The 23215-nt window shown below is 25.9% G+C and overlaps 2 protein-coding genes across 5 annotated transcripts; one reads left to right on the top strand and one right to left on the bottom strand.

Moving 5' to 3' along the window:
- Window positions 1–3916: 3916 nt before the first annotated feature.
- LOC129984099 (PP2C-like domain-containing protein CG9801) lies at window positions 3917–14907 on the bottom strand. Its single transcript, XM_056093880.1, has 6 exons — window positions 14688–14907; window positions 12600–12862; window positions 11944–12108; window positions 11089–11270; window positions 9418–9619; window positions 3917–6677 (listed from the first exon to the last, which is right to left on the bottom strand). Exons 1-6 carry the CDS (start codon window positions 14822–14824, stop codon window positions 5977–5979), a joined length of 1650 nt encoding a protein of 549 aa, XP_055949855.1. The 5' UTR covers window positions 14825–14907; the 3' UTR covers window positions 3917–5976.
- Window positions 14908–15164: 257 nt separating this feature from the next.
- LOC129985300 (gastrula zinc finger protein XlCGF8.2DB-like) lies at window positions 15165–21054 on the top strand. 4 transcript variants are annotated; one of them, XM_056095279.1, is made up of 2 exons: window positions 15165–15250; window positions 19943–21054. In XM_056095279.1, exon 2 carries the CDS (start codon window positions 20049–20051, stop codon window positions 20985–20987), a length of 939 nt encoding a protein of 312 aa, XP_055951254.1. In that variant the 5' UTR covers window positions 15165–15250; window positions 19943–20048; the 3' UTR covers window positions 20988–21054. The 4 variants fall into 4 exon arrangements, with proteins under 4 accessions (XP_055951254.1, XP_055951252.1, XP_055951251.1 ...); XM_056095277.1 differs by lacking the exon at window positions 15165–15250 and adding an exon at window positions 15347–15432; XM_056095276.1 differs by lacking the exon at window positions 15165–15250 and adding an exon at window positions 15347–15438.
- Window positions 21055–23215: the final 2161 nt, after the last annotated feature.

The following is a 23215-nucleotide window of genomic DNA, read 5'->3' as shown; positions in this document are numbered from 1 at the left end:
TATATGAAACATCATCTTTGTTAGAGTTATAACAAGTTAAATATATTCAATATATGGTTGCCGAATAGATGCTATTTACTATTTTTAAATAGATTAAACAATAGGAAATATCAATTTTTTAATTCTTAATTTGAAAAGAATTTTTCTCTCTTCTATTCTAATCAATTTAATGATAAGAAAATTGCATACATTGCATCATCTAAATACATCTTTTTAGATTATATAAAATGATTTTGAACACCACAGATTTTAAATCTTTCATTTTGAAATTACAATACATAACTTTCAGCCAATAATTATACTTTGGTCCTCTAAAATAAACAAGTAGATTATGCCTGCTTACTCTATGTGTAAAATATTGCTAAAGCACTGGCCTTTGTTCTTCAGGCAGTGTAAAATGCACCAAAATAAAATTTAACAAATACAAGTTCAACAAAGACTTAGAAAAATTATTACTGATACACGTTGCATTATGTTAAGATAAGGCATGGCATAAATTGAGCTACAGTAATTGGCAAGCACATAATGATAATAATCACAAAATAATAACAACAACGAAGAGATCATAGACATTAATATGTTTTCTTCAAATCTGAAGCCCAGATCGAAGTTCAATAACAAAAAAGCCCAGTTTCTTACAAAAAAAATTAACAATATCAATAAAAAATAAGCAATTATTTTGTTATTTGCAGTTTATAAATTAAATAAAACCAAACTCTAAAATATTATTTCTCTACAAAACTAAAAGAGTTCTCAGTAATAATCCTATCGACAATATCCTATCAACAAACCTAATTACTAAACTTTCATTCTATCAAAGTTTCAAATCTTAGTCACAGAAATCATGATATCTGAAAGTAAGTGTATTTAATGGATTTCTTGCTGTATACTTCACATTTACACTTTTATTTTTAATCATAAAATAGAGAAAGGAAATCAGAGAAATACTAATTCTTTAAATGCATTTCAAGACGGAGGAAAGATAAATGTGTTATGAAACTGAAAGCTACAAACAAAAAAGTAGCCTTTTCAATTTTAATACCTTTAGAATGGATGGTTTTTATAAAGAGTAAATAAAAGTTAATTAAACTTTTAAAATAAAATTATAAATAATGTTCAGTTATTTAAAGTTTCAAAAGAAGACTGGTGGTGGGAGGGAAACCCTAAGAAATTTTTAAACAAGTAAATGCTTTAAGTTTGCCTTCATAACACTTAAAACTATAAAAATTATTGCAATTTTATTTTATTTTTTTGTCATTGCAATTTTCATACACTAATTGATATTACTGCATTTGCAATGACAGATATGTATTAATATCTTCAAAAAATTCATTGTTTAAACTTTTTCAAGAAGTCTTGCCTGAGTCAGATGAATTGGTGATTGTAATAAAGAGCTCAATGAAATCAGTTGAGTTTATTTTAATAGAGCTTGAATGTTTATATGATAGAATATGAATGTGAATCAAAGCTTGCAAGATCTGAGCTTTATTCCTTAGTAATATCATAAAGTTACATAATAATGAGAAATAAGAAAAGAATCTGTTAAGTTCAACATAACTTGATATTTTTCCATACACCTCATCATTGAATAATTGTGGTAATAAGCCTTCTATTATTTCCCTGCAACCCACTCTTCTCTATTTCAGCAAATTCAAACTATATCTGCTCGAGATCAAAGGTCAACTGCCAACACACGAGAGCCATGCTATATTAATGTTCCAAATTTAATAGTAGCATATCTTTTCCGGTGGGACATATCAAAAGAGAAATACTTCTTTAAATGACTAGATAAAAAGTAAAGAGGAAAATATTAAAAAAATCATCAAAAAATGCATGGTATATAGATTTTAGATAATCCAGTTTTTAAACATACAAAATATAGACTAAAAAAAAAGTTTTAATTTTATAGAAACAAAAAGAGAAATATTTTTTGATTAAATTAATTTGTATTACTTGTTTAGAGCACTTGTCCCCTGTAACTTTTCAAACATTACATATATCTTCATATTTTAAAATATAAAACAGATCTTGCATCAATTCTCCATGATAAAAAAATATCCAGAAACAAGTGAACATTCAATAATCAAATTAGATTATATAGATCAAGATATATTTCAATCTCTGAATTGTAAGAGATTTTAAATATATATATATATAGAGAGAGTTTTTCCTTAAGTATCTAAAAGTGAGTCTTTCATCAAAGATATCCATTTTTAAATATGGAAAAGTTTTTGAATACAGTAAAAATTATGCACAAAAAATTTCAGTTTAATTAAGTAATAAGGAAAACTTAATACTTCCAGAATGCCAATAAAAGGGGAAAAAATGCAAAATAAATATTATTAGAATGGTCATAGCCAAAAATTCATATTATATATATATTTGCCCTAAAAGGATGAATCACAGTAAATTAAATAAATTATGCAAAACTTGGAGATAAACAAAAATTAACTTCGTGAAGAATAATATTTTTGGCAGTATAACAACATTAAAACATATGTAAACAATTTCATGATAATCTAACACAATAAGGAATAGCAATACAATACAAAGCAAATTTTGATAAATTGCTGTGCACAGACTTTAAGATATAATTATTTTCAAAAACAACTAAACAAAAGTTTGACATAGTTATAAAAATAATATAAGATAATATTGATAGTTATTTCCAAAAAAAGATCATTTCAAAATGGGCTTACACATATAAATCAAGTATATTTCAAATGTTATTAACTTAATTAAATATTTGCTTAGTAACAATACACACAAACTGAAACAAAATAAGGTTCTGAATGATTTTGAAAACATATTATTTAAAAAGGAACATTTGATAAAAGAAAATTAAATTCATGGCAATGAAAATATTTGTATATTAACAATGAAATATATCTGTAGATGAAAACAGTCAAATTAAAAAATATATAAGAACAAGCTTTTGCAAAAGAAATACTATAAAAATTAACTACCTTAACGTAATGATTAAAGTATGCCAGAATATGTGAAATACAATTACAAATATGTAAATGACTAATGTCATAGAAAGTCACTGTTAAAAATCATAAGATTAATTACAAAAAAGAAAAGTCAAAAACTTTTCAACTTTGAGCACCATAAAAAAAATTTCATTCATGATATGAAAATAATTAACAAGGTAAGAAAATGTTGCTGAAATGTAAAAGTATCACAGGTTAAAAAAAAATCATCAATTAAAAAATATGAAAAAAAAAAAACCCTAAAAATAATTTTTAAATATAAATAATATGATTATAAGAGTAAGTAGACTTGCATTACTCTATAAATTATATGTCAATTATTGTTTTTATGTTGGAAGTAGGTGGCAAAAGTGACATGATTAGAAATTTTTTTTTTTTTGAATTAATAAGCTAAATATATTACATAAAAGAATATTGAGAACAAAAACTAGATCATTCTGATTTAAGAAGTTATGTTTGTAAAAATATTAAAAAAAATACAATAAAAAGCATTTATTTCTTTATTTGTATAAAAAAAATTAATTAATGATTTGCATAGTTATTTAACGTTAGTTTTCTAAAATTCGGTACAAGTTTATACTTTATAAGATCATTAAATATCAAAAAATTAATAAATAGGAAATATTTTAATAATAATAAATATAGCACAAAAATGATCTGATGATTATGACAATATTTTGAATGCATGATAAATGTAGTTGAGACATTAAAAATTCATGCATAATTATTGTTTCCAAAAAATTATGCATTGTGACAATATATTAAAATAAGCAGATGAAATATATACATTAAAAAATATAATTAAGTACAAAAGCACTGAGATTATAAATAAGCAGATGTTGCAAAGATGAAAAATTGACTATATATTATATATAGAGTGATTGTTAAATTGTAATGATTTGGTCATTGATCTTGTGAATTTTTGTCAGGCTGTTTTAATTTTAGATATAAAAACAGTTACGCACAGGAAAAAAAAAAAAAAGTCAAAACACAAATTTAAATCCAAAAGGCATTAATAAGGATAAAAAAATTATTTTGCAATTAAAAAAAATCATAGATAAAATTTTCATGCTGAACTTATGTAGCAATAAATGGTTCGATGAACTTAATATGAACCAATCAAAAATGATATAATGAATTATAATAATCCAACTTAAAATAATATTTTGGGAATCTTATTTCTATGTAGCACAACAAATTAAATGAGCACTGAAGTGAAGTATGCATTGTAAATAAAGTACAATAAGGACAACTGTACTCTTGCCTGCACATGACAATATTACGCATATTTGTTTAGTTTGTAATTACTAGACATTTATTTGTTTACTTATTTTTGGATTGCTGATCATAAAATAGATGGATAACATATTATTGGATAATATGTTATCCATGGAACAATAAACAACATATTTGAAAAGTTCATCACAGTATCAAAATAAAATAGGTTTCTTAACAATCACTCTATATATACTTCATTGAAGTATTGCACCAAGTTAAAAAGGAAGGAATCTCTTATTTCCCTGCATACCAAAGCATATTGTGTTATTTATTACTATTACTTTGAGCTAATGGCTGATAAAGAACTTCTTTCTACAGAAAATTCATGAGCCTAGTATTTTCATTAAACAGCAATTCAAATAATATTATAACGTTCTCAGAGAAGTTTGAATTTCCTCAATTGCATTTTGAAAAAGCCCCATAGTACAGAAGCAAATAAAAAATCAAAAATTTTAATTCCAAAAAAATAAATACTTTTGGAATGGAATGAAAAACATTATTTAAATAGAATTTTAAAAATTAATAGTCTAACGTCACAAAGCGTAAAATTTCCATATCAAACATTTTTGGATTTTGATTAATTTATACAATTATAAACATTAAATTTCATCTTCATATACTATACAATTCTCAACAATCACACAACCTTGTTACACAGGGTCACTTATATTTCGATCACAGTCCGAGAAAAATACAATACACATACACATAAAGATACAAACCAAAATTTATATTTTCGCAGGACAGTGACAAATACAAAATGGCACACAATAAACAAAACAATCTTATAAAATCTTTTAGCTAAAATGTATATACAGGCAGGTGTCTTTTTTTTTTTTTTTTTAACTTTTATGCTGTACACAAAATATCAATAGCAATTGAAGACTTTTTTTTTTTTTTTCATTCCAACAGAGTTACTTTTACCTTTTCAAAGAAACTTGCAAAAATACTAAAATTCCCACAAGGGTTTTTTAAGACCATATATCAGTGTATTTTAGGCAAAATTTGTAACTACTTTAAATTCTAATATTATATCCAACTGACTGACACATTTTTTAAAATTCCAGTAGAAACTAATTAACAATTAAACACAACTATTTTGCAGGGTTTTTTTCTTTCTCCATATACTCTCCATATATCTTTTAACAAAAGTTAATTACGCAGTATTGTGATTATTAGCATCTGATTCTAAAATGAGTCCATTACATCATTTGCAATCTGCAAGCCACATGTACTGATTGTTTCAAAGTTAAAGTTTTAGAACACATAAAAAAAAATTGAGGAATTCATTATGCAGAGATGGACCTTTTCTTAATAGATGGGGGGGGGGGGAGAGACAACCTATAAATACACACAAAAAAGCTATATAAAAAAATACTAAAAAAAATCATGCACTCTTTCTTCAGAAATAACGAGAGGATTAAAAAAAAATGTGGGAATGGAATCGCTGTATTCTATATGAGCAAACATGAAACTCAAGATCAACTTGAACATCCTTAAAGTAGGAAGCTATAAAATATATAATTTTTTTTTTTCTTTTGCTGCGCAGTAATGAACAGCATTAAAATTCTTCAGGTTATAAATTTATAAATTTAGTGGATTTGATTGTTTTGCCCTAAAACCTAACAGGACATATAAAATTACAAATTTCAATCTATCTAAAAGGGTGATAGAATTATTAAAGTGACTTACAAAATAATCTAATTCAGCATTTCAAATCTGAAAAAGATTCACATTCTGCTATTAGCGGTACTTTTTCTTGAAATCGCACTCCTACTGTATATGCTACTATTGAGGCATGATCCAATTTTCCTGGAACCATTGAAAGCTTTTCTCCAACTTTTCTTCGCCGCATACGTTGCCCAGCTTGATTGACTTTCAGATCATCATTTTTATAGAGCTCTGGATCTTCTAAAATACGACGTTTAGCAATGGTTAATTTTTCAGCAAAATCTATCATCTGTTCACAGATTTGCTGAGCAGTTTTGCAGGGTCCATCACCTTCATTAACTCCATTAACAATGAGATCCTCCATTCTCAGTAATGTTAATTCATGCCTCTGATGAGCCTCTACTACAGGCAAATTAAGGTCGATTGCAAAATTTTCTTTTTCACTCTGAGTATTTAATGTGCTGATAGGATTTGAGCCTCGAGCGTTGTCGATTGTCGTTGTAGCATCGGTGGGTGTTTTGACTTTTTTATCAACCTTTCTTGGAATAGCAAACTTACCAACAACTGGATCAAAGTTGTCAGAAATACCATCACTGGCAAGAAATACAATGTCGTCAGGTTCTACTTCAGACATGGAAACTGTGAGATTGCTTAGTTCAGGATTGATACCATCAACGGGTCCTAACGCACCCAAGGCATCCCTCATATCCCTCATAGAATAAATGTCATGAGAACCTATAAAAAAGAATTACATTTACAATGAAATTAATATTATAAATTGTACAACCATCTTTTTTGACTATTTGTATACCACATTACTAAATTTTTAGGCTGTCACACTATTAATATGGAATGTAATTTTTTAGTTTCATTTTGTTATTTGATTAAGATGGAAAAATATGAATTTATTTGAATCAATCACAAAATTACTCCATTGGTAGGCAAAAAAAATTATATGCACAACAAAATAAAAGTAGAAATGAAAATCCTATTTCAGAATTAATTCCCACAGAAAGCATTTACTTTATTTCAATTTTAACATCAGAAAAACAATGTGATTGGATGTTTTCATAATAAAGTTTCATTAGACATTATAAATTATTTATTAAATTAAGAAATTTTATTAAAAAAATACAGAAATCTAATTTATATAATAACAATAATTTTTGAATTTTAAAATAATGCAAAAATCCTTTATATGAGATAATAGTTTTGGAATATACATAACATAAATCACTATAAGTCACAGTGTTTGCCAAATGGGTATTTTTGATTAACCTATATGAATGGGTACTTTTGCTCTTGATTAAATTATCAGTCTATTCCTTGGGCTGAATGGAATGTGTATGGCAACAACTCTCCACAGCATTTCTAATAATGTTTTGTAGTTCCGTTAATTAGCAATGCGTTGAATTATATACAGCAGCAAAAACTTTCAATGAAGCAGTTTGACAGTTTGTATATAGCAATTTGTTTACATTTGACTGTTGCCACTCGATAATAAGTAGTAAAACTAATTTCTATACCACATATATTAATAATTCATATATACAGATTCAGAAAATATCTAACAGTAATGATTGTAATCCACATAGTTATTCTTGAATCCATCATTTCATAAGTACGTAATTATTTCATGCAATAACTGATCAAATGAGATTAAATTTCAAATTTATTTTTATTCTTCAGTTTTAACCATCAGTTCTACAGAATAACACCCATATTAAATATACTGATTAAATATACTAATACTATACATTACAACATACAGCATAGTTAATTGTATATGTGTCAATATGTGCCAAATGTCTGTTTTCACAAGTCTGAAAAACTTTAAAGTAAAAATTTAAGAAAACCCTCTTTTTAAATGTAATATGTCAATAAAAAAGTATTTGTTTTAGAAATAATGTTTTATACAATTCAAAGTGCCATTTTAGCATTATTTCCCCCCCTTTTTTTTGAATTTTTAAGGAGAAATTTTTTTAAGAGAACTCAAAATTGAAAATCGACTGTCAAAAACCAGTTTATTATATTTGCATTATTAATCTTGTGCCATGTTCTATTTTCCATTCAATCTATAAATGGAACAGTTGAGGAGGTAGTAATATTTTATTTTGTTTATGCTATAAAGATAGTTTTCTTTTATATTTGGTTTAAGAATTGTTCTAATATGACATTTGGACTAAATATAATAAGTAAAATTATATTCAGACAAGTAAACTTTATTTAATATTTAATTATTATTTTTCAGACTACTGTTGACATTTTGTAGAACAATTTTTAAATCAGATATTTTCTCATTTGATGAGCAATGTAGAATGATAATTTTACCACAAATTTTTCAATTTCCTACTTGTATTTGGATTTTTTTTGTGTGAATTTGCTACTTTAAATATATCTATAGGTTATAATAATAGAAAAATTCACATATTCACATATGTTATTTCTTAGCAATTAGTCTGAAATTTCCATCTTAGTGAGAAGTTTGTAATGATACTGTAAAATGTGACAAGAAACTCAGGCAATTCACACTCAGATATTAAAAACAAAAAGTGTTAGTTGGCACAGCAGTGAAAACATATCCATTCAGAAAGGATATTCCTTTGATTGGAAAGTAGAATTACAAAAATAAAATTTGTAATAACATGGGATTTGTGATATTTATGTTCCAGATCAATACCAGGCATTTAAAAGTAACTTCAAATAGATTTGAGACATTTTAGAAAAACAACAATAGTCTGTACAATATAAAAGTTAAAATAAAAGCATTTTTATATTTGAATTTAAATTGCTGTTCAGTTAGGTAATCTATTCATGTAATTTTTTAAAAGCAAATCTTAAAAATTTAGGAAAATCTAATTTATCATGTTATATATATATAAATAAAAAAAAATTAATAACATTTAGCAAGACAATTATATAAGCAAAACTAAATCTTTTCCCACATAGTAAGTTTCAAAAAGACTTTGCAATAAAAAGGAATTTAAAGGCGTTAGCTCTGATACAAAATGATTCATGAGTGTTTTAAATTCAACAAAACATGATCAAACCAGTTTTGAAAATACTTACAAAACTAAACAGTGACATCAAAGAATGACAAACTGGTTTTAGAAAGTTTAATTTCACACCACTTCTATATGGTATTATAACCAATTACTCAATGTTCAATGACAATTTACTATACAGCTCAAACAAGCACAGTCTTAAATCAAATACATACATAAATTATTTTATTAACTGATTATCAAACTAATTTTTAAAGTTCTTTTTTCTGCATTCCACACACTCATTTGTAGAGATCTGCACAAATATGGTTTAATTATAAACACTTAAATTTTAATACCAAAAGAAAAATAAAACTTTGCATTTTCAAATAACTAAGGCTAAGTTCACCATTGAAAAAAAAAAAAAAAAAATCAAACTGGGAAAAAAAAGCATTATAAAAATTACTCAAAGGAGGGAAGATAAAATTTACCTTGAGTTATTTCACGAACTCCATATTTTGGACTATAAATATAAGCCAAGCTGTCCCCAACATTACATGCACAAGCTATAAACTTGCTGGACTTTTTTATTTGGGCGACAACTACAGCACACAAAGTGGTAAGTGTTCCATTTTCTTGGAGAATCAGATTATGAGCTTCACTGAATGATCTTAATAGACTAATAAATATATCCTGTCAAAATTATAAATATATGAATGATCATAAATAACAATACATCAAGATAAGATATTTAAATTCTAAATGCTGTGCTGAAAATCTTAGAATTAAAAGCAGTACATACTACAATAAGAAAAAGATCATAATGAATTTATGCATACATCAATACAATTGGATAACCTACTTAAAAAAATTATTTTAACACATGCGTGCATAAGCATGCACACAACACACTAATGGCAATTTGTCCATAAGGGCGGCAGAGCTGAAAACTCCCTTTAATTTATTTTTAAAAGTTACTTTTTTTTTTTTTTTCATATTGAGCTTTATAACCTTCCCATTTTGAAATTCCATTGCTATTTGCTCATTTTGTTGGGTAATCAAAAGAAAAAAAAAAGCAATACAAATATAAAAATAAGAAGTGAGTCAACAAGAAAAAGAAATCTAACTTAGGATGATTCATCCTGCAGGCCATGAAAGCCAACAGAGACAATAATTAACTGACTGATTTAAAGAAAAGTACAACTCTTCTATTCCACTGAATTCAGAGGCATTGGAGCTGTCATTGATTTTTGAGCTGTCATCAGCTTGGGTCATTGATTTTTTTTCACTACCTTTTTAATTTTGTCTTGTTCTCTGTCTCTCTATGATTTTTGACAAAATTTGATTTTTATTGTCTTGACAAACACACATCTGCTTTACTGAATATTCATCTTCTTTTGTTAAAAAATTATTCTATGGGAAAAAAGGGGGGGGGGAATAATTTCCAACAACAATATTGAAATTAGAATTTTATCATGAATAAATTATTAGCATTTATTACATGTACAATATTAAAAATGTTGCAGATAATTTATTGTATATCTTATTCGATATTCATTTTTGGACGAGCATTATCAAGCTGATTAGCAATGATGGAAGTGAGTGAAACATCAATATTTTTATTTGTGGAATTACCATTTCACTATTTACATTATTTTCTACTGATAAAACTACAAGTAGTTTATGACATATACTGAGTAATTAATGTATCTGAATTGTCAATATACATGCAGATACAGAATTAACAGTGCTAGGGTGCCAATATATATAGGGTGCAGTAAAACAATATGCAAAGGTTATCAGAATATTCCAAAAAATAGATTTGCAAAAAAGCAAAAATAGAATTAATTAATTTGTCATGAAACTGTATAAATTTTTAGAGTCAATTTATGAGTTTTGATCAATACTATTAGTAATGTTTTGTGGATAATTTATAATTACTTAATAACACTAACAACATTTATTAAGTTTGGAAATCTTTATAATATACTTTACATACACTAATTCATATCAATATTCCCAATCACTTTATCAAATTTACACAGATATACACATACTAATTTCAAAATGAGTAGATGTCAATATAGTCCATACAGTCAATCTCGATACCCCAACATAATTTAAATAAAAACTCCTAACACAGAGTATAGTTTTTTACTTACCAGTGTTGTAATGTCACCAGCTCCTTCTCTGTACAAAACTTTATTAAGGTAATTCACACACCCATGTATTGCACATCTAGCAGCTAAACAAGATTTTTCACCCCAGTTCACACCATCAGCCAAAACCAAAAGAGCACTGTTTTCCCTCATCACTACAGCATAGGCATCTGCTATGGGATTACCTAAATATATATAAAAACAAAATTAATATCAAAACATGATTTCAGCCTTTATTAAAAAACTACACAAAATAAGCAAGGAAATGTTCGCTATCAAAATGCAGCAATGGTTGTTCAACAAATTGTTTTTGTAATTCTTGATAATAAACCAATATTCTTTAATTTTCTTAAAAATAAGCACCAACATATACAAAGAGAATCAAAATACAATTGCATAAAATCAGATGTCATACAAAATACAACTGCTGATTTTTTTGTTTACTTTTTTTATCCTATAATAAGTGATTTTTAATTCATAATATAGTAGAACTTCAATCATCAACTGGAACTATATTTAATCCAGATAGTAAAATATCAGAAAAATCAAATTTTTTAGAAAAAGGATTATTTTTAGGCAAGGGGTAAGGTACCTTCCCCCTGAAATTTGTTATAAAGTATTAATTTAATTACTACAAAAACAATGTTGTTTATATTTTATTCACTGACATATGGTAATAAAATATCACTGACTGCACATATCAACCTCTTACATCAATAACTCTACTTAAAAGGAATTTGTTTGCAAATTCATTTTTTTTTTTTATTTTTTTTTATTTTAAAAGAGAACCTGATAACTGGATACTGAATAATTGGATTTTGATTAGAGAATTTTTTTTTAAATTCTACAAAAAAGTACCTGCATTTTCTTTTGTTACAGGATGACATTCATATAAAGTTGTAGCAATTCCATAGGCTGATTCACAAGGAGAAAACCAATCCTTAATACCAGCAATTTCCATCGTTTTGGACTCAGCATTATCACTTAACTTATTCTGATCACCATCAGACCATGATTCTGTATCTATTAAAATATTTAAGATTTCGAAATTAGATAGGTCACATATTTAATATTTTACTAATACTAATAGATTTAATTAAAAAATTATATGTTCATGCATGAATTTTATATGTTTTCTGTTCTACTAGAAGTATGTGCTTCACAGTATATTACTAAGAAGTATATCATCAGCAATATCACTTTACCATATAAATTACAAAATAAATAAATATTGTGCTATCAGCTATTAAACAGATTTGATTTGACATTTTTGGAAGTAAGAGAAATTTCTTTGATGTTAATTAAAGTTATTAATAAAAATTATATAATTTGGAAAAAAGGATGGATCACAAAACTTCACAGCTTAAGTACCTCACAGGGAATAATCCAGTCCCATTGATGGTGTTTTATATATGGAAAAATAAATATTTTGAAACAATATAAATATCTGTTCCATGAGTTTTAGTTTAAAACTGAAACACTATTTTTCATATAGTAAAAAAGTTTTTTTTTACCACAACGAGCAGAATTTCCTTCTTCTGTTGCTTCCTTGCATTTTACCAAATTTTCAGAGCTATCTCTATGATCTTCATCTATGAAATGCACATCTATATCTGGAAATTCAAATGGCTTTGGTTCCAGATCCACAGTAGTTAATCCACCCTGGGGTCCCGTACATGCGGATAATACAGTTCTGGATAATGGAGCTATTTCTTTCACAGGCAAATCATAATAAGATTTTCCATACAAAACTTCAGGATGATACCTCTTTACTTCCCTACAAATAAAATCACACGGTTATTTTCTGATTTACTCTCATAACATAAGTTATACATAAAACAAACACATATTTAGCATTTGTTTATTTTTATACTACGATAAATCAAAAATTACAAACAAAATAATTAAAATAATCTGAAAACTGTCAAGTAAATCTGGGAATGTAATCATCTTTGCATTTTATGTGCAATAGAAAATAGTGATCTTAGCACAAATTGAAAATCCTCCCAAAAAACCTTTATCGATATAATTTAATAGTCACTAAATAATCCCAAGATCATGGGGAAAAAACAAGTACTTTATACATATACTTATATATATAATGATATTTCTTAATTTAAATCCTACTTAATTTCTTAATTTTTATCTTAAATTAGCTCAAGTTACTTTATTCTAGAATTTTCTCTATTTATTCAAATACTATTTTCTATTTAATTATTTTTAACACATGCTCTAAAAATTCATGATATGTGCATTTTTTTATGCTCTAAGCAAAGGACAAAAGTCCTTAATGCCAATAGTATTTTTTCAAAGATATTCAAGATTCTCTTCCATAAATTAACAGATGACAAAGAAATTCTCTATCAGAATTTTTTAGTAAAATCGCGAAACAGAAAATTTTCTGTCACTTTGCTCATGTGTTCTAGTATCAACAGATGTATTCTGCTTATCGTCTCCTTGTACAAATTGTTGCCTTCCTCTGGAAATATACATAGAAATATATTTAAAATTTGTCTTTCCTTTCGATCACATATATGCCTAAATTATGATATATATATATATATACATTTTAAAATAAGAACAACAAAAATATCTTTAGCAGTATAAGAATGCAAGCACTTAAAATTAAATTTTCTTATGCATTATATTTGACTATAGATCACATATTCATAATACAATTACAAGTCTAAACAATAAAAAGTAATATTCTAAGTATTTACTTAGCATCGTGAACTAAGCCAATGTCTTTTTAAAAACTCTCAACTCTTAGTGTTGATGCGTTATATATATGTTTACCGGTTCCCCAGGTACGCCATATATGTTTGCTGGGCATATCAGAATAAAATTTCTTTCTCCATATAATCTATTTATCTTGTACTAATCTCTAATATTCGCACATTCTTAATAAATATAAAAATATAGAAAAGGGTTGTTTTTTTTTTTAATTTTTATTGAGAGAAAATCTTGTATTACTAAATAAAAATTAGTACATTCAAATATTTTCGTCTCTTTGAATTCCTCATCAAGACATTATGAGATTTTTCAAAGTTTATCTAGATGCACAAAAAAACTATGACTAATTATTTATTTCTGAAGAGTTTAACATCTCATTACAAAATCCGAATTGTGATAGGAAGCACTATCCTTAAGCTTTTAAATTAATAATAAAAAAAAAAAAATCAAAAATACACTATAAATACCTCACAAGCTGAATAAAAAAAAAACTATAAATGTTTTCAATTTTATTTATAAAATAATTCAGAATAAATCTTTGTGAAGTAGTGGCAGCTAACTGAGCCTGATGCTGATATAAAAATATATGACAGGAAAGAATTATTGGCAACAGAATGTCAAAAACTGATATATATTTCTTGGACAAAATGGTATAGGAAAGAAATTCCTTTTTGTCCTGTCGTAACTAATACTGTTTTTTGCAATTATAACAATAAAATTTTAATGCAGGTTTCAGTGATATTTACCTCAATAAAAACTTCTTAACAGAAAATAAAAAGAGGTGGAATGTAGCATTACAATTTCAGAATTCCACATTTATATAGCAAACTGAAGGAGAATCTAAAAAAAGAAAATTAAAAAAAACGCACCCTAGTAAATATTTATGAATAAAGGAGCCAGTTGATGTTGGAGATGTGCATGGTGATTTATAATTAGGTTTCTTTTCCTGTCCTGTAGAAAGCTGACGAAGGAAACCACCCACTTTTTCTCGAAAGGTTGGCATCATTGCACTAATAGAAAAACGTACAAAAAGACAATAAAATAATTAATAAACACCACAACACTTAAAAACTCGAGAGACAAATAACAACAAACATGATCAATGCAAATGGTTGCCAGATTTCGTTTTCAAAATAAAACATAAACGGAATATTTTATTTAAAAAGCAAAATTAGAATTAATCTTTTGATTTTATAAATTATAACTAAAAAGTAGTTAATACAGAATAAAATCTAATGATATACTCGTTTTTGTATTAGAAATCTAAGAAAAGAAATCATGCATCTGTTCGCAATTTCTTCTCCGTTCATCGAATGACGTAAGAAACATATAATAAGGGATATTTATATATTTTATTTTTAATGGGATTCATTATTAAATAGTGACTATAAGTAGTTTGTTGTAAATTGTATAACTAAGATAGTTAAATACAGTAAGTAATGTATTTTTTTATTCATAGTTATTGTAAATAATAGTTAGCGGCGGCACATCGCACGCCTAAATCTTCACCATTTTCGTATTTCTTTCCATGAACCTGGTTCTGTTGCTGTAATACTTTTGTTACCAGATTGAAAAGTTTATGTTTTTGGTTTGAATTGATTTCACGAAGATCTTGTCAGTGTAATATTTGTTTATTTGTATTATTTGACACTTTCAGAGTAGTTTTTAATTTGAAAATTCATAATAATATGAAATATTTATTTATCATTATTCAAATATGGCCGTTATTTACCCCCGAGTGATATATAGATGTAAATTTTAATGCTTGATGAGAATTACTGTTTGAATTTACATTATATTTTGCCATTCCTTGCATTTAATGATTATACTAATAATCTTTGTCATATTTTTGCAATATCTATTTTTTTTAATTGCAAGCTTTAATTCGCAGTAGATTTCTTCTTATCTTTGAATTTATATTGGAAGGACTTTTGTTTCATAACTTGTGATCATAACTTGTGTCGGAAAAAGTACATTTATTTCCGCACATTAGTTTTTTAATTCGTGAAAATTCTTTCAGTTACTTATTATCTAAAACATATATTCTCTTGTTGAATGTTTGTAAACATTTTAGCGTAATGTACTTTAAATTTCGGGATAATGTTTTATGCTTTTAATAATTCATGCAAATTTCATATGTATTAGGTTTTAGTATCACAGATAACATTGTTCTCTGATTGAGTTTTCATTAAATTATTATATAATAATGAAATGGAAGGACTAACTCTAGCTATGCTTTATTGCTATCTTTGAAATTATGCAGTTTATTAATTGTAGGGTTCAAAACATTTTAGGGAATATGTAAGTTTTTTATGAAGTTTTTCTACTATTATTACTTCTAATTTATTTGTTCAATATTTATCACAATTATTTATTTATGATTAATGCATCCTTTAATTTATTGTTTGAGCGTAGTTTGTTATATTAGTGTACAGAATATGTCATCTAACAAAAACATATATTTTAAATATAATGACTTTTAATTGCATATTTTTGTTTATAGTAAATTTTTAAAAAATTATTTTTAAATAGTGCATGTACCTTACTTGTAGTTTTTTTTTTCCTTCTTTTTTTTCTTTTTTATGAAGTAAAGTATATTTTGTAAAGTATATATTTTTCTGTTAGTTAATTTCTTTAAGCAAGAAATTATATATATATATATATAACTCTTTTCCGATATTATTTGTATATTTAAGAAGTGAAAATTTATAAATCAATTTTAATTACAGGAAAGTATTGCAGCTTTTTGTAAATTAACTTTTGGCCAATATAATTTTATTAGATGGTTCTACTTTTGTTTTAATTTGAAAAATTGAAAGTAATTCTTTGCATTTTTAGTTGGCTGATTCTTCTCTTGATATTATTAATTGCTGTTGAAATATAAGTGGATTAATAAAAATTCTTTCAAAATTACAATTAATTTAAAATATTCTACTTGTGATCATTGTGGTAAATTTTATTTTCTCTTATTACTTCTATGATGACAATTACTGTTGCCTGTTTTAACCACATGTCAGTAATTAATTGCCAAAAACCAGACGTTAGTAAGCCTTTCATAACTAAGATTTGTCAAAAGCATGTTATTAATTCTGAAACACTTGAAAATAAAATTATTACAAACAGGCTATTAGATTGGAATTTTAAATTCTTGTACATGGTTCTAGCAAATAGTTTCTTTGAAAATGAAGCAATATCATAGCATTTTGTCTCTTCTATTATTTTTATTTAAATATAAAAATATTATGTAATATGAATGAAAAATGAAACTTTATTTTTCTGGTTGGTAATTGTTCCCAGGTTATAAATTATTAGTAATATTCATTCATTACATTGCTAACTTTTACACATTTCAAAATATAAATTTCAGTTCCTTTTGATTAAGAAAGTTGTAGAATATAGTCATTTTTTTCTTGTTGGAATGTTTATTTTTTTTAACAATCTCCTCTTTTAGTAGAAGAAAAATATGAGAATTAATCTGCAAATGTACCTTAATAGTTTGGAGAGTCACTTGTAGTACATTTAGTATTATAAATATTCTTAACATCTAGTTTAATGTGAGTTTTTCAGCTGTGTTTGCTTCAGGCTATCAGCAAAATCTTGATGCACTGAATTTGAATTCATTTATATATACAAGCAGGCTAATTTTTTAACTACAGCTATAAATTATTTCCAGAAAGAGAAAAGGTTACTAAAAGTAAATATCAGGACCATATCAGGATAATTAATGTGCAGATTATTCTATTTATGGGTGTAGAAGATTCCCACTCAAACTTATTCTTGAATTTCTTTCAAATTCTATCTTATATATGTGTTTGTTTGTGTGTGATGAATTGAATTTATCCTACTTTGATTTTCTGGAATTGTTTTAATTATCACCTGCCTCAGATTTTATCTGATCACAAATCTTACAAGAAAGAAAGGGGAGAGGAATGAATCAGCAAACTGTTATGTTATATTCATTGTGTTTTTATTCCCATCAAATTTTGCCTTGGATGTTTAGATGATTATCTGTATCATCATGGTGTTGAAATAAAATAACCTTCAAAATATATAATTTCATTTTGGTTTTTAGTAATTGTTTATTTAACATATATTATGTCTCTGTTGCAATCATATAAATAACCCATCTTAGTTTCATCTTTTGGATATAGAACGAAGGCACTTTGTAAAATTGATAGCATTACCTTGTAACTTTAAACAAGCAGTTATTGTATACATATAAATTTATTTTGTGTATCTCAGAAATGGTTCTAATGATTTGGATCAAATTTTATGTTTAAATAATGTTTTGCTTTCTAAGTTTATTTATAAGTGTCTTTCCTAAAAAAAACCCCACGATTTTTCAAAAAAAAATAATATATATATATATAACTAAATACTGATATGTGGCTATACATATATAAATTACATGACCTGCATAAACTTTTCCTGAGATGGAGTAGTGGTTAGAGCTTTGGACTTCTATGCATTTTTCTCATGTTCGATCTCACATTAGCAATTCAATTGGATTTCACTTATAACTTTAAACAAGCCATAAGATAGGAGTTTATTTATGATTTTACAAAAAATAAAATAAACTGTCATGCAAAGCTTGCTCTGTAAGGTACTAAAATTGCTTAAAGAGGAACCTTCTCTATCTAGAAAAGAAAGTTTTATTTTGACTTTAGAGGATACTTCTGTTTTACTAAAGTGCTGACTGCTTCTTTTGTATACAGCCTGCTAAGAAACAAACCGTTTGCTTTCTAAGGAGCCTATGTTTACTGTGATCACATTGTCTTTGAAAATGTACCCAAATATTGCACGGAGTTTGCTTGTGAAATCTATCTGCTGTATAAATTGTTTAAAAAACTAGGTCATTTTCAAAATTAGCTTATTTGTTATATATGCTAATTAAAAAAAAATGTTTACCCTTTGTTTATTATTTTGTGTGACATTGTTCCATTGTTGAAAAATGTTTACTAATGTATTAATCAAATAGCCAAATTTTAATTGGCAACTTACTGCTAGCATATGATTAATTGTAAACCTGAAATTGTTTGTGATTTTTTTGGTACTTAATTATAGGCATGTAGTTAATATATAAGTACTAATAAAAGTATTTAAAAAATGAAAACTTCTTGATAGAGATATCGTAAGTTTTTTTTTTTCTTCTGATGAATGCCGAATAAAACTGGCCTGTAAGTGATATTTTTGATGTAGTAACAAAAATAGCATCATGTTTAACAGAAGAAGCTATTTCATTCCTCAAAATAAAGTTTTACAAACTCTGATGAATGCCTCATGATATAGTTCCAGAGATAATAAAGTCAATAATAAATAATTTAACAATTGATAAAAAAAGCTGTCTTTTTCTCATCTAGTCTTAATAGATCTCGCTCAAAATTGAGGAGGTAACATATTGGCCATACATTCTTGACACAAAAACATTTATCAGATCTTACAGAAACTCCTCTTTTGCATTCTATTTTCAAATTAATTTTATTTAACTAATACTTTCTTACAAAATATTTTTATTTAAAATTTTTTCATATAATTATCTGGTTGCACACTGTCCTTCTCTGGAAGGATTAGTGGGTAATTTGCAATATTCCATCTTAATATTTTAAATAGGTGCATAAAATCCTATATTTTTAAGTAAAATTATCTTTATTGATAATTCCTATAATTTTCATTGGCTTTGGGATGCTTGTAAATTTTTCGATATGCTATCAGTGATAATATGGATTTTTTAAATATAAATTAACCCTATGGGGTAAAAAAAAATGTTATCTCAAATTAACTTAAATTTTATTAAAACATTTCTAATTTGAACTAGCTATGAAAAATTTCTGACCCTATCTAGGTTGGAAAGGGGAAGGAGAGAGAAATGGCATTCTGAAGTGTACATATAAGAAGAAAATGAAAATATTCAGTTATGATTATATATATATATATATATATATATATATTAAATAGCAAATAAGCAGTCATAAATTTTCTTCAAAATTAACCAGTAAATGAATAAGAAATATAAATTGTTTTCATTTTAATGACACTCAGTTGTGTAATGATTCATAATTTAAGATATCTGTTTTAATTATTGAAATTTGATTGCTTTTATATCTAATTTTATTATTTTTTACAGAAATTACCATCAGTTGGGAAAAAAAAGAGGTGAATGAGATACAAGAAGGATATTTGGAAAAACAATTTTATTTAGTGTCATCCTTTAATATATCAATATATTAACAATGCAAAGAGAACGCTTATTTCCTTGTAAAGAATGTGGAAAAAGTTTTCATCAAATGAATCAACTTCGACAACATATGATCATTCATATGCCAGAAGAAGAACGGCCATTCAGCTGCTATATATGTGGCAGGAAATTCAACAGACTTCATCATTTAAAACTTCATTTAATGGTTCATTTAGGACAAAGTCCACATGTGTGTGATATCTGTGGAAGAACCTGTAATCAACTTAGTGATTTAAAGAAACATCAGATGATTCACACTGGTGAACGGCCTCATACTTGTCATATATGTGGTAAAGGATTTATACAAGTTGGTGGCATGAGGCGGCATATACAAAAACATGAGGAGGAAGCAGAATTGTCTTTGACCTGCAAAGTTTGTGGGAAGGATTTTACAAAAATAGGTTATTTGAAAAAACATATGGTTACTCATTCTGAAAATAAGCCTTTCACATGTGAGGTTTGTGACAAAACATTTAGCGCAGAAGCTGGTTTGAAACAGCATTTATCTATACATAGTGGCGAAGAACCTCATGTTTGTGAAGTCTGTGGCAAATCTTTTAAAAGAAGTGGCAATCTTGAAAAGCATTTAGTTACTCACTCAGGTTCCTTACCTTATAGCTGCAATCATTGTGGTAAACAATTCCTACAAATGGGAAGTTATAAAAGACATGCTTTAAAAAATACTTGCAACAGAAATGAACAGTTTGAAACTCTCGATCCACTTCCCACAGACGATGAAATGTCGACATCTGAGAGCGGTGAAAATTTTACTGCAAGTCTCAGCAACAATTCTTGGGTTGTGAATGATCAGATTGTCATTAAAACTGAGATGTCTGAGGAAGAAAACAGTATTAAGGATGAAGAGACTTACATGATTGTCATTAATGACTCTAATATAGGAGATATTGCAGGTGACATCATTGAGGCTATTTAAGAAAATTCAATATCATTTAATGTTATGTATTTAAAAAATTAAAATGCATTTTTTAATTTGTACTTTATATTCTTGCCATATTTAAAAAGCTATTTATCCTATTTCATTATATTTACTCAATAAATTATGACTGACATTTATTTTTATGCAGATTATCTAAAGTATTTTCTTTAGATACTAATTTAATTATCATAATATTTTATTCCAATTTCTTCTTATCAAAAAGTAAACTGTATGAATATTAATTAAAAATAATTTGCATATTTCTGTAGTCTACAATATTATATTGATTTGAAAGAAAGATCCTTCATTCATCTAAATTATTTATAATTAATTATACTAACAGTTATCTTTAGCAATCTGGAATGTTGATAAATTTTCTGCTATTCATGGCCTTCAAATTTTCTTGAACAAAGTATTTAAAACGTCATAGTATAATAGGCATTAAACCAATAATATTTACTTTTCTGTAATTATACTTGTGTAATTTTATGTTGGTAATATTTCAAAATTTAATTTTTGATGTAAAATTAATGCAACAGAATGACTCATGAGATTAATGAACATCTGAATTAATTTAAAGCCATGCATTTCTTAAAAATTATGTTAAAAATAACTATGAAATAAAATTCTGAATTATTTTTTAAAAAAATTGGTAGAAAATCATTTAAAACTCTTTTTATATAAAAATAAAGATTTTTGAAATATCAAAAAAATAATATATTCAATTTCCTTATATGACTACAAAATGATTTTATGTATGACAAATGTATTTAATGAATGGTATACCCCAGAAGAAACCTGCTTGAGTTTTGGGAAAATATATTGAGATTTTATAAAATTATAAAGAAACTGGAAGCAAGTCAGCTTAGTCAATAGATGTGAAAATGCAGTTAGTTGCTTTCAAATGAAAACCTTGAGCATTAATTGGTTGAGTGTAAATGTGTTCATTTCAGTTAAATAACAGTATTTCTGAACTGTATATTTTTCATATTTAGTTTTAAGAGTTAAATTTGCAACAAAAAAAATGACAGATAGTATGTCCAACTGAAAGATCTATCAAATCATATTACATGAAAAAATCAGCAATGAATAAAAATTATTAAAATTAGCTCATTTCTAATTTTTAAAATAAATGAGTATCTTTGTACTATGCCAAAATTACGCATATTCACTTATTTAGCATTTTTAGAAATTTTAAATATTGGTTGTATTTTAGTTAAATCCTGGTGAAATATTTTGGCATTACTAGTTTGTTATAATAGTAAAATATTCCGATATATCAAATTATTTTACAAAAATCAACAATATTTGCAAAAAGTTTTGAAAGATTAGATTTTGATTGTCAATTATAAATTTTATGTATATGCTTCAATTAAATAAGATATTTTTTCCTTCAAAAATTAAATAGTAAGTATATGTGAGTTTTATCCATTTAATTCTGTTAGTTTGGATGGAAATTTGAAAGATAACACCGACATGTGTCATCTGAACATGATTTAAAATTTCTAATTTGAAACCTAAATAACCAACAAAGTAGAAACACTGATATAACTAAACAACTTTTAAGTATTGACATAAAGGAAAAGGGGAAAAAAATTACATCTTATACTAGTAATGTAGATCACTAAGATCTTATTTGCATAATTATATCTTTATTAATTAGAAATTTTTATGATTTCTGTTGATGAATATCTAAAATTAATAATATATTAATTTTAATTAAAAAATCTAATTATATTTTTATAATCTTTTCTGATTTTTTTTTTCTATAATACATACTTGATATTTTGCAAAGAATATAATGATTTTAGCATTAGTAACTTCCATAAAATAATAAAATACAATTTTTTTTGAAAAAAAAAACTTTTATATTAACAATAGCAAATGAATTAAAATTAATACTCTTAATATCTTTTAAATAAGCAGTAAAATTATTAATTTAATTTGACTTTTTTTTGTAATCTAGACAAAAAACTAAAAATGAATTTAAAACTCATATTTTAGTACAATAATAGTATAATTTAGTATATAAATCAAATTTGTTTAGCTCTTGTAAAAATATTTTTTCAATATGAAAGTATGGATTTTTATGATATAACTAAATAAAACCCTAGAAACAGATAAATTAATCTTATTATGACAGAACTTAAGAATAAGTTAATAGTAATAGAACAAAAGAAATTTCTTCTTTAAAATGCTTTAGAAACAATTGATGTTACAGCCAG

Source organism: Argiope bruennichi, chromosome 9, assembly GCF_947563725.1.
Source record: "Argiope bruennichi chromosome 9, qqArgBrue1.1, whole genome shotgun sequence".
Lineage (NCBI taxonomy): Eukaryota > Metazoa > Arthropoda > Arachnida > Araneae > Araneidae > Argiope > Argiope bruennichi.
This window is presented reverse-complemented; position numbering and strand designations above follow the sequence as displayed.

What these genes read in the sequence shown, in the direction of transcription:
- LOC129984099 (XM_056093880.1), bottom strand. Translation starts at nt 14,824, where the DNA reads ATGATGCCAACCTTTCGAGAAAAAGTGGGTGGTTTCCTTCGTCAGCTT. An exon ending in ATTCATAAATATTTACTAGG is followed by an intron (nt 12,863 to 14,687) that starts GTGCGTTTTTTT and finishes TTTTATTTGTAG; the next exon opens with GGAAGTAAAGAGGTATCATC. An exon ending in TGTAACAAAAGAAAATGCAG is followed by an intron (nt 11,271 to 11,943) that starts GTACTTTTTTGT and finishes ATATATATTTAG; the next exon opens with GTAATCCCATAGCAGATGCC.
- LOC129985300 (XM_056095279.1), top strand. Translation starts at nt 20,049, where the DNA reads ATGCAAAGAGAACGCTTATTTCCTTGTAAAGAATGTGGAAAAAGTTTT.